This window comes from Microsporum canis, genomic scaffold (assembly GCF_000151145.1).
Source record: "Microsporum canis CBS 113480 supercont1.4 genomic scaffold, whole genome shotgun sequence".
NCBI classification, from domain to species: domain Eukaryota; kingdom Fungi; phylum Ascomycota; class Eurotiomycetes; order Onygenales; family Arthrodermataceae; genus Microsporum; species Microsporum canis.
In genome coordinates this window covers 271,042-282,734 of record NW_003299166.1, presented here as the reverse complement: position 1 = coordinate 282,734, position 11,693 = coordinate 271,042, and the positions used below count along the sequence as shown (strand labels likewise).

At 46.2% G+C, this 11,693-nt stretch overlaps 6 protein-coding genes across 6 annotated transcripts; 3 read left to right on the top strand and 3 right to left on the bottom strand.

Moving 5' to 3' along the window:
* Window positions 1–1,495: 1,495 nt before the first annotated feature.
* On the top strand, window positions 1,496–2,005 carry MCYG_04081 (conserved hypothetical protein; the record flags this gene model as incomplete). The annotated part of the gene is made up of 2 exons (XM_002846298.1): window positions 1,496–1,536; window positions 1,570–2,005. The coding sequence occupies 2 exons, from the start codon at window positions 1,496–1,498 to the stop codon at window positions 2,003–2,005; spliced, it is 477 nt and encodes a 158-aa protein (XP_002846344.1).
* Window positions 2,006–2,409: 404 nt separating this feature from the next.
* MCYG_04080 (conserved hypothetical protein) lies at window positions 2,410–3,036 on the bottom strand (the record flags this gene model as incomplete). Its single annotated transcript, XM_002846297.1, has 1 exon — window positions 2,410–3,036. One exon carries the CDS (start codon window positions 3,034–3,036, stop codon window positions 2,410–2,412), a length of 627 nt encoding a protein of 208 aa, XP_002846343.1.
* A 2,292-nt stretch (window positions 3,037–5,328) lies between these two features.
* MCYG_04079 (uncharacterized protein) lies at window positions 5,329–6,152 on the top strand (the record flags this gene model as incomplete). The annotated part of the gene is made up of 4 exons (XM_002846296.1): window positions 5,329–5,403; window positions 5,621–5,693; window positions 5,812–6,027; window positions 6,121–6,152. The coding sequence occupies 4 exons, from the start codon at window positions 5,329–5,331 to the stop codon at window positions 6,150–6,152; spliced, it is 396 nt and encodes a 131-aa protein (XP_002846342.1).
* A 624-nt stretch (window positions 6,153–6,776) lies between these two features.
* MCYG_04078 (conserved hypothetical protein) lies at window positions 6,777–7,658 on the top strand (the record flags this gene model as incomplete). Its single annotated transcript, XM_002846295.1, has 2 exons — window positions 6,777–7,529; window positions 7,575–7,658. 2 exons carry the CDS (start codon window positions 6,777–6,779, stop codon window positions 7,656–7,658), a joined length of 837 nt encoding a protein of 278 aa, XP_002846341.1.
* A 652-nt stretch (window positions 7,659–8,310) lies between these two features.
* Window positions 8,311–9,042, bottom strand: MCYG_04077 (conserved hypothetical protein; the record flags this gene model as incomplete). Its single annotated transcript, XM_002846294.1, has 3 exons — window positions 8,311–8,344; window positions 8,417–8,850; window positions 8,992–9,042. 3 exons carry the CDS (start codon window positions 9,040–9,042, stop codon window positions 8,311–8,313), a joined length of 519 nt encoding a protein of 172 aa, XP_002846340.1.
* Window positions 9,043–9,829: 787 nt separating this feature from the next.
* On the bottom strand, window positions 9,830–11,491 carry MCYG_04076 (pyruvate dehydrogenase protein X component; the record flags this gene model as incomplete). The annotated part of the gene is made up of 4 exons (XM_002846293.1): window positions 9,830–10,924; window positions 10,989–11,212; window positions 11,272–11,321; window positions 11,388–11,491. The coding sequence occupies 4 exons, from the start codon at window positions 11,489–11,491 to the stop codon at window positions 9,830–9,832; spliced, it is 1,473 nt and encodes a 490-aa protein (XP_002846339.1).
* Window positions 11,492–11,693: the final 202 nt, after the last annotated feature.

Here is an 11,693-nt window from a genome sequence, read left to right as displayed (position 1 = left end):
GTGGGCTTTCTTTGCAGGTATCAAACCAGACAAATAGCAACGGTGGTGGGCAAGTGACAAGAGCAGGCAGAGACAGAGAGACGACACGATACAGCAAAAGAGACATTGAAACAACTCACCGGCTCACCGAATATCTTATAGACCGACTGACGACGGCCTGACTCCCCGGATGCCATCTTTGGCCCTTCTATACGTTGACTTGAACTTCCTCGACCGACGACGTCCGCGCTTTAAACTATCAACAAACACACAAGAAAGGCCAGACTCTCTTATATATGATTTCAACTCTCAGAGCTTGCTTTGCCAGACACGAAGATAAAGAGAGCAACTTCGTCTTTTGAGTTTTGCGTTCTTCTGGGGGAAATCTAGAAGCTTTAAACACCTGAGACGACCCTTTTTGGCTTCCTTGCTCACTAACCATTTAACTTAACTGCCGTCCTCGTCACCTGGAGGAACAAAAATTTCAAAAGGCGGCTCCACAACAAGAACATCTCTCACACCACCCAGTCTGTCCCCAGTTTGATACACCAGCCAGCGGCTAGTTAGCGAAAAAAAGAGGGAAAAGAAACAAATGGCCTGACAAACCTGCGGGATTATCCGTTTTATGTTTACAAATCAGCTGGCGCTAAACTGAGGGGCGAGTGCTTATATGAAACGTCGCTTCTCGCCATCCATGTTCTACGCTCGTTGACCTACGTACACATGTCCTCTATATGTACAAGGGAGAAAACAAGGAATTCTAGATATCACCAGTTGAAGAGTTACTATTATAACTAACTACGGATATAGCAAATTAATACCCAGCAGAAGATATACCAGGATTGACCATCCACCAGTCACGGAGAAGGGATGACATCCAGCCTCGCTTATGTCTGTAGTAATTTTGATCTGATATGTATCAATCAGTGCTTTGTCTTTCTACTCATAGAACTGGCTTTTGACTGGAAGGAAACGGCATGAATCTGTTGGTTCTGCCAGATGAACGGGTTAATACATGTGCAGTGCAGTCTGAGATCGATTGCAGCCTAGTCACCTTGCATAACACCAACCACCATTGGCCATTTCGAGTTCTGACCCTTCGTCGTCTCTCATGGGGGCTGGACGCAAGAGCCAGGATGGAAGAGCCTCTTCTCAGTTGCTGCCTAGTCACCCTACATAATACCGCTCCCATTGGCCTTTTCAAGCTTACCCCCTCATCTTCTCCTTCCCTTGAATGCTAGGATGGAAAGCCTCTTGCGGCGTATCACACCATTTAGTAACCTGGTCCTTCCAACGGAATTCTCGAGTTATAAAATGGCCTCCTGCCTCTGGACCTTGTTTGTTTCTTTTCACTCCGACACTTCATCATCAAATTCTTGAACGTTTTTATCCATCCGAATCAAGAGAGACCGGTAATATATTTCTTGGGCATCTGCTTCTTCTGCGAATACTCCTTTGACATTAAATATTATCAGACTATCGACCCAAGAACTTTTCTTCCCTACGTCACGACAACATGGCCTCCCGATCCATGTCTCGCGAAGAGATCGCAAGGCAGTACGAAAACTACTCGATCTATGTGATTCTTAGCAGTCGCGGTGCTAACCCCGGCTTCCACTGGGGAATCTTCATTCCTACGAACACCCCACTTGGCCACCTCTGGCATGCGACAAACCGCGAAGGCGGCTGGATGCTTGACCAAAGGCCTTCCAACAATGTTCCGTACTCTCTGAGCCTTGTGTTAGCTCGTAAAATCGGCGCCGTCAACGATAGCAACTGGCAAACCTGCAAAGATATCTTGAACGGGGTCGCGGCTGGGCCTCATCCTTCCCCTAACACTGGCGAGCAGTTTGATTGCCGCATCTGGGTCAAAGATGCTATCATTGCTCTGGAGAATAATGGCATAATTGCTCTCGATAAAGGTGTACCTGGCATTGAAGACGACCTGCTGGTGCGTGCTAGCGACCTCAAACCCCACGTGGAGTACGGTTCTCGCCCTGCGAAGGTTGAAAACTCCGGAGACTAGAGTATTGGACGTTTTTGAGAATCTGCGGTAGCTCGTTATGTAGCGAATGGGCACTCTTATGATATTTTAATTAAATGCCTAATTACTGAAATGCCACCGTTTGCAAATTAATTGCCACCCTTTTATGGGCCTAACCTAATTAGTAAAGCCCCTTACATTATAGAGCATACACTCTATTCTATACCGTAGCCCAAAGACCAATACTCTCTCTCTCTCTCTCTAAAATATCGCTGCACCTTAGGGATTAGGGTTATTCCTTAGGGTAAGATATATATCCTTATACCTGGTAAGTACCTAGTGGCAGTGGTAGAAGATATATATATTTCAAGTACTCTATGGTGGCCAATAAGATATATTGTGTCCCTAGGTTTATGTATGTTCCAAATGTAAGGGCTTTAAGGAAATTAGAATGGGCCCAAAAGATCCGAAAGCATATTTTCCACCCACAACTCTTCCCGATAGCCTGAAAATACGCCATCAACAATATCAACAAGCCACCGTTGTAAGCTTCGAACAGTGTAGTGCATCTTCGTGTATTCCCAGTATTCCGGGAACCATCCTGCATTCTCCCAGTCAACAATACCCGTAATTCTGCCATTCTCTGCTAATATATTCCTTGGGTTGAGGTCACCATGGGTAAAAACGATATCATGAGGGATATCATGCGATTTGGCGGCACGAGTTCGAATTTCTTCCCAAAAAGGATCAGTTAAGTACTTGTTGAAGTCAGCTTCAGACCTGAACCGTAACTCTTCACGCTGACTATCGGGAATTCGCCAATCTAAGAAACCGCCGCCCTGGGAATTGCAGATACTATATTCCGATGATATATTCCTGGGTATCCTCCGAAGTTCAGAAATATATCCTTTCAAGTCTGTTACAACTTGCTCCACTTGTTCGTCGGTCATTGTATTCATTAATTGACCGATGGGGCGCCCCGGAACACAGGTCATGAGCAAATATGAACGCTGAGGGGTTGCCACGACATCAATTGCCCTTGGTGCCGGAATTTGAGTTAATTGTTCTACCATCTGTAGAGTGTGTGCTTCAACATGGTATTTTGGTGCAAAGTATGGCGATCCTCTGCGAAGGTACAAGCCAAAGGGCAATTTATATACGGTCATAGAAAGCGAAGGGCCGTACATTCGTAAACCAATCCGGGCTAAAATATCGTAGACGGATGTTCGAAAGAAAGACGGGAGGAATGTCCAAAGTCTCCGGAAGACTGAGAACAAAGGTGAAGTTGAAGAGGTAGTAGATGGTGCTCTTCCTACTTCGAATTAGAAATGGTACATAATGGAGGACCTTTTTACTCACTTGAAACGCTGTTAAGTGACGTGCGCATATAATCTTGTGCTTCCATCCACGCCAATGGCTTCGAGAAATATGTGTGAATGGCAAGAAAATCTTTATTAGGAATTGGAGTTGATTGGGGTGTTCTGTTTTCAATTTGAATAGTGCTCCTATGGAATGTAAAGCTACCGCGGTGTAGAGGTACATAGCTACCGTCAAAGGTGCCATACTTTGGAAATTTAGCTTCTTTCTCCGAATTATCGCGTAGATTATACTCACAGCCTGCTTTAGACTAGGGTCTGATTTCTTATCCCAACTCTGTATGTAAAGGTAAGCCTCTCCTTTCCGAAAAGCATTCCACGCTGGTGCAGCCAGTAGCCAGACGTTGTCAAGTTTATCTAGCTTCCTGCTGTCTCCAAAGCGAAGGGCATCCAATTGTTCCGTGGGTAAAAAGCAGCTCAACATTTCAAACAGAGGGGTCTGGCACGTCTGTTAGCTTGCTCATCAAGACGGTAATGGAATACGCACCCCTTCTGACAAGTCTGGACTTGTAAACACACTTGGTGGAACTATATGGGCGTATTCTAACCCTTCATCCAAGTATGTCTTGAAAGGAGTCTGGGTGAGGCAGCACTGTCCTCCATCTCGATCATAAATTAACTTCTTCACCTCACTGGAGAGAGAAGTTGCTGGTATTGGTCGAACTAAACCTAGAGTTAAAAAATGCTTAAACTTATCGAGAACGTTATGCACACTTACATTTATTGATGAGAGCTTTCCAGTCAGATAAGAACTGCAACACGGCCTTTTGAGAGGGTTGTTCGGGGCCGTCCTCCACAGAGGTTGTACGGAGAAGAAACCGAGCAGCTTCTTCAGGATCAGCCGCATTGTTGATGAATGCACCTAGAATAGCCCTGTCAGGATGAGGCACATCTGCCATGGCAAGAAAAGCCTTATATTGAAACGATTCTTTGTCTAGCAGGAAGAGCTGAGAAGCCGACTGGGCAACATGGCGTGGGACACACATAGTGATGGTATAAACGAAGCCGTATCCTTGGTCGAGTGGTGTGTCTAGATACCAGTGCTGGCTTCGTAGTAGTTAATGTATCATAACTGCCACTGAGATGTATTTGATATAAATTTCTCAAACTCCCTTTGTTTGTATTTCTGCCTGGATATGTTCCGCAAACCTGGTTCAATATTACTGACCGAACGACAGAAACTGACCAACAAGATCGCGTTATTCCAGGTTTAGCGGTAAATACACAGTTTTAGGCGCGCTTCCCCAACGTTTTCTTGGCTTCACTTTGAGCCTCCAAGTATCAGCTCGATTGTCGACAACACAGAGAGCTCCTTCGATGATACGAAAACAGAGAAATATATGGAGAAGCCGCTCAAAACTGGACTGAAATGGCGGCCATGACCAACTATTGATGTTATTTTCCCCAGGGGTTTCCAGCATGATAGATACGTGACAGTTGGGGATATCTTATCTTCTCAAACGATCGGTATACGGTCCTTCTCGAGACAGCGGTGATGCAGGCTCATCAGAAAAAAGCAGAAAAATCTGTACAAGGCTTAGTAGTATATGTTTGATTAAGGAGGCTTTTTCAGAAGAGGCATGTATATTTCGCTAACGTTGGAAATGATGGAGCCGAGAGATCTTTAATTACACCCGAGATTTCAATAACTAACCTCTGTGTTTAACATTTACGAGGTAACTAGATTCCGTCCCATAAAAACACCTGATGCATGGCGAAATTCTCATTTGTCCTCCTAGAAGGTTGAGGTACCAGAATTAAGCTACCTTCCAAAGCATAACATTGCTTCACGAACAAGCTAATAGCTCTTTCTTCTCACTGAATTAACCCAGCGAGTCAATCCCCAGGAGGTCTCTAGAGGCGAATAATTCTACTAGCCTTCATTCATAGATACAATGCCCGCTAGCTTCATTAAGAACCCAACTCCGTGGGATATATGTACAAATGCCAATGGCTGAATCTCTTAGATGACCTCTCAACTTAAACATCATGGATAATCTTCAGTCTATAATTGTGGGTTGGATGGCCGATGGCGGCTGGTGGCTGGCGAAGGGTATCACGAAAGTACGCTCTCTTTTGCCAATCTTGCCGAAAGAGGATCAACTATGTATAGCCAAGTGAAAGAATGGCTGATACTAAATGCCATAGCTTTGTACATACATATACTTCCCTTGTCGATCAGAGAAGTGGCTTGTATGCGCTCCCGCCTTGCTGTACATGTTTGTCTATAAAAGGGCTGCGTCTTCCCCTTATTCATCTTCAAGCTTCGACGAGACTTCAGAATACCCAAGTCCTTCTCAAACTTCCTCTCAATAACATCAATAAGCAGATTACCCGCCCAGCCTACCGGTATGGTAACCATTGATAGCCCTCCCACTTGATCTACTGCGCGCCAAACCCTTGATTCCTATAGCGTACAGCTGGACAGGCATTTCTCTACATGAACTAATAATGGAATAATATCCTTCATAGTCACGATGGTCAAATCAATCGTTATATTTGCATTGGCCTTCTTCGCCACTGTCAATGCTTGTGACACCGCCTGCTCTACCGCTACCGATAAAGATGGAAGATGCTACTACTCCTGTACCGACGGGGTGTGCCATTTAACCGCCTCTAGCCACCGTGATAGCTTTTTAAACGCACTTTTAATTGCCAAATATGACTGCGGGGCTGAGGGAGCCACTGGTTTGTCTTGCAAGAAGACTGCTGATTTCGGAGAATGCACGACTCATGGGTGGCAATGTGGAAGAAATTGCTAAATATGAAGCCATGAATTAGTTTTGGTATATGACGTGAGGTTTCGTTTGTAATTAGTACGATCTGAACGATGACTCGATATGACAATGAACTTATCCGCGCTGAGATTCATACTCTTCGGGATTGGCTAGTAGAGCACACCCTGTAGGGTATTGTGGAATTATTTCCAGTTGCTTTGCACGGGCATCTTCAGGCATGGATTTGTATGAGAGGGTGCTGATTCTTTCACCTTGATTTGTATGGGGCCATGAAATCTCCATATAATCTCAGTCGTTTGCATGAATGCGCCCTGATTAATGATACCCTCTTATACGTGTTAGATTTCCAAAGAAAGTATACACGTCGCTATTAGAAACGGACTCTGAAAGTGGCCGTCACAGAAATTCCTTCCGCATCTATTACATAGTACCGTCGATTCATATTGGTGTATTTAATCTGAGTCATACAAAGTACCTGCAATACCTCTTTATAACCCACTCCTTCTGATGTTGAAAAAATAGAAAACACGTGACCCTCCCCTGAACTACGACCCAAGGAGATGATGGGAGCGAATAACGTATTCTTATTCGAGATCAACTTTCAATCTACCAACCAATCTCTTCTTCCAATTTCTGCTTAATAGCCGGTTGAAGCCTTAGAGAAGATTGATATCGAAGGTCTGCGCTGGTCTGGCAGCCATGGTCAACCTAGAAACAACAATTTTTATTATCCCTGGCTTATGGGAACGAGAACTGAATCCAGATCTTCCAGACGACTATTTCAAACCACCGACAGATACAAAGGCGGATAATATCTATGTGTCCAAGGGGGTACTCATAGGTATTGGCGGCACAGCATATATCGAACGCCCTCCCTCTGGAGAAGTGATTAAAACGCCAATACCAGACCCGGATCCTCGTTCCTTTCGGGAACATTGTGGGAACATGCGCCTTGAAGCTCAGGTCTATGAGATGCTTGGTGACCAGCCATGTATACCGAAACTATTAAGCTGGGACCCTAAGACGTGTTGCATCAGGATGGAGTACATGCCTCGGGGCAACCTGAAGGAATATATGCACCAAAACCAGGGGAAGATATCTGATGCGCTTCGTCTTCGATGGGGTAAACAGGCCGCAGAAGGAGTAGATCTCCTTCATTCCCACGATATACTCCACTGCGATATTTCTCCTAGGAATTTCCTACTGGATGATAACTTGGACCTAAAAATATCGGATTTCGGCGGCGTATCTGTCTCTGGTGCGGAGCCAACTGCTGCTGCTGGAACGAGATTTAGATGGCCAGTCATGGACTGGGGTATTCCTCCCACCGTTGAGGACGATATCTTCAGCCTTGGGTCTTTGATTTACTTTATTATGACCGGAGTGTATCCTTATAAGGATACACCTAGTGACGAGGTTGAAAAGTTATACATGAGCAAACAATTCCCTGATGTGAGAGACATCCTATGTGGTGAAATTATAACCCAATGTTGGCAGCGACAAATAACGGCCAAAGCAGCATTCGCCTCCTTGGAATATCTTGGATGCCAGCATAATTCTGGAAATACAACAAGTTTATGACAACATCGAGGGTCGTAATTCTCATACCCTTCGTCTCTGTTCTTTGCACTTTACACAGCTGATTGTTTGGCCTAAATGCACCTCTGGTGGATTTGGACTCGGGCTAGTTCCGTTTCCTAAATGTGCCACCTGACTTTGGTATATGTTGCAGGTCATTTCGCGGACCTCGTTATGGTATTACGTAGATCACGCAGTGTGTTGATCTACCGGGTGTTAGTCCGCATTCCAGGAACAGCAGCCTGACCGTATATTATTATTTTTATTGGAGTTAGTATGGTATGGCCCCTTCTGTTGTGTTTCTCGTGGATGAAGGTTTCCTTCAACACTGGAGAGCTGCAAATAAGCAAAGAGGAAATTTTTTCAATATCTTTGGGGTATTCTCTGATGGAAGTGTGGGAACACAATATCTTCTGAACGGTATGAGTTTAAATCTCAGCCTTGACAGCTTTAACTGACATGGGCAAAATATTTTAGCATGGACAAGAAGCTTGAGACTTCTTCTAACTACTGTACATACATTAATTCATCAGCTGTCCACCATTCATTGGCAAAGAAGCAAAACCTAGCATAGTCGAAAGAAAAAAATACGCAGACCCAATGAATAAGAGAAACACACTAAAGCGTAACTACTAACTCCACCTGCTTTGAGCGTTTATTTTGGGGGGTATTTGTTTTGGAAGAACCACCTGTTTCCACCAACGTTAGTTGGCCGGCCCAAGGAAAGAACAAAAAAGATTGAAAGAAAAAAAGGTACACACCTGCTGACATAGTAGTCAAAGAGACCTAGAGCACCGATGCCACCGGTCCACGCGGCAATCAATTCCCAAGTCAAGGCTCCACGGAGATGCTTCTGGTAAGCGCCGTACGCCAGACCGGCACTGGCGGCTGTGAGAAGAACCATGTTTCCAATAACGACGGGGTTGGACTTGTTGCGGTCGAACTTGTCGTAGCCTCCTGCGGCAGCCTCTTGAGCACGCTCACTGACATCCTTAGCCGTCTCTTTCGCTTTCTCTTTGCCTTCTTTATACTTCTTCTTTAGTTCTTCTTGTTCCTTCTCGAGCTCGATTCGCGCAGCTTGAGTCTTGGTCTTTATCTCCTGCGAGTCAAAGTCCGATGGGACAGTGGAGACATGTGGAGAGTCGACATCCACGAGGGAAGAGGTGCTGTTGTCCTCTCTCTTCACCTTGGGAGGCTGAGGAGCTCGTCTACCGAGAGCGCTGGTTAGTTTTCTCTCATGTCCGGCTATAGATAATCTTCTACTTACGCCTACAATTGAGTGTATTCAGTTAGCAGTGTGGTCATACTAGGTATAATAAGTGGAAATGATACTCACTTCCTGTGGGCTCTGGTTGGCGTTTTGAGCAGCGGCTTGAGCGTACGACATGATGGCTGGTAAGGATCGACTGACAATTATCACTTGTAGTCTCCGATTGTGAGAGGATGCTATAATACAGAGAGTTATCTATGTATCACAGCTGAGGGAGAGAGAAGATAAAAAGCAAGAGAAGAGCTGAAGCAAGATGTACTCTTTTTATACTATAACTCTTGATGGGGGGAAGAAAGAGCTTTTGCTTCTAGATGCCGCTATTACGTCATAGTAGCAAGATCGAACTTCCAAGGCACAAAAAAAAGAGGCAAATTTTCACATGTGGTGCTTGATATATGTAGGGATCTGGTATTATAGGGGGCTGGTAAGAAGGGTATAGAAGGATAGAGTCGTAGTGGGAGGCTTTCTCTGGTCGCTTGCCAAGGGGATGATGGTAGGCTGGTCTATCAATATGGCACAGATCCGGAGCAGCCTACTGATGAAACGAATTTGTATACAATTAGGACTGATAGACATAAAAAGGAGAGATCCACCATGGAATATTCGCTTAAAAGGACGAGTATATAACACATGAGAGAGGGAAATAGAAAAAAGATTCTTGAGAAAAGGGACGTGATAGAGTAAGATAGAACATGTCGAAGGAAAAAAACAGCGGGTAGGGGAAGTACATGTTTTAATACACTATTTTAAACGGTGCTCATGTGGTGGATTCCCTTTCTGAGCCGTAAATCTGCTATATGAAATACAAGGTCAAGTCTAATTGGAAATCAGTTCGAGCGGAAGAGGGAAGGGATTTCTGGAGTGGTGGAGAGTGATAAGGTAGGGTTGGGGAGTCGATATTGGTTTAGAGGAGGAGCTCGAGAGGGTTCTCGACGACTCTCTTGAGCTCGCGCATGAATTCGCCTCCAACGGCGCCATCGATGACCTTGTGGTCGAAGCTTCCGGTGACCACGATCTGGTCGTCCCACTCGACTTCCGTGCCTTCTTCAAGCTCGGAGCGAACAGCCACCTTGCGGGTAGTACCCACAGCGAGGATGGCGGACTGGGGAGGGTTGATAACGGCGGTGAAGCGCTCAATAGCAGGGTTCATACCCATGTTGCTAATAGTAAAAGTGCCGCCATTGTATTCCTCAGGCTTGAGCTTATTCTCCTTTGCACGCTTGCCAAGATCCTTGACCTGGCTGGAGATGTTGGACAGTCCGAGTCCCTCGACGCCCTTCACGATGGGAGTGATGAGGCCGGTTGGGGTGGCAACGGCAACACTGATGTCGACGGTCTTATGCTCGCGGATCATCACTTGGCCGTTTTGCTCAATCCATCGGGAGTTAACGGTAGGAACCCGCTTGAGGGCGACAGCGCAGGCCTTGATGAGGAAGTCGTTTACAGAGAGTTTGTACCGGCCGTCAGCGGATTCGTTCAAAGCCTGGCGAAGCTTGAGAAGTCGGGTGACGGATAGGGTGGAGGAGACGAAGTAATGTGGGTTCTCGCGGACGGACTGAGCAAGTCTGTTGGCGATGACCTTGCGCATTGAAGAGGCCGGGACGTCTTCGTATGCTGGACCAGCGGCACCGACGGCGCCAGCGGCTGGCTGGTGTTTCTCGACATCCTCCTTAGTGACACGGCCAGCAGGGCCGGTTCCCTTGACGTCTTTGATAGCAACACCCTTTTCCAGAGCGAGAGCCTTGGCAGCCGGGCTAACTAGTGGCTCTCTGTCGATACTGGGCTGCAGTCTCTCGCCAGTTGTGTCTGCTTCCTGGGCATCTGGCTTGTTCTCTTCCACGGCTGGAGACGGGGCGGACTTGGCCTCAGCCTCCTCCGACTTGGGGGCGTCCTTGGGCGACTTATCAGCAGCAGGAGTCTTATCACCGCCAGCATCCTCAAGGCTGAATGATTCGAATGGGGTGATATCTTCGCCTTCTTCGACCATGACGGCAATTGGCTATCCCCATCATCAAATTAGCATATATCCCGTATATATATAGGTGTTGTTTCTCTAGACTTACGTTACCAACAGCAACATCTTTCTCACCAGCATCCTTCAAGATCTTTGCCAAAACACCCTCCTCCTGGAACTCAAAGTCCATCTGGGCCTTGTCGGTTTCAATTTCCACTAGTACGTCTCCCGGGGAGAGGGTGTCGCCAGCCTTCTTATTCCAAGCTCCAATGTTTCCAGCAGTCATGGTAGGCGACAAGGCAGGCATGCTGATGATGGTGTGAGGAGGGTAAGCTATTTCACAGTTAACGATTATCCATCTCGCTGTCAATAATGAAAGCCGTTAGACGTACATTTGGAAGCATAGTATCTAGCCAGCGAGGCGTAGGCCGGCACTTGGGACCTAGAGAGGACAATGTCAGTCGGAATCAACAGAGACAGAGCTCCCACACTCCATTGACAATCATACCTGAGCGCATCTGAAAGACGAAGCACATTCCGCGACTCCCTAAGTCCATGCTTTGCGGTTTTGGAGAATAGCAACCGCCGCGATAGAACGGCAGTAGAGGCCATTGTTGATATCTGTGATTAGGGAAGAAATCAAAGGGCAATTGAATCCGCAAGACAAAGACTGACGGGAGACCCAGGAGAGGGGGCAAGAGGCTGACGGGCGATGGTTGTGCGGATGTCGTTTTGCTGATTTATCTTCTTCCTCTCATGAAACTTGATGATTTTGTTGAGCTTTCCCAGGGCGGATCTTTTTTGGTTCGGGGGA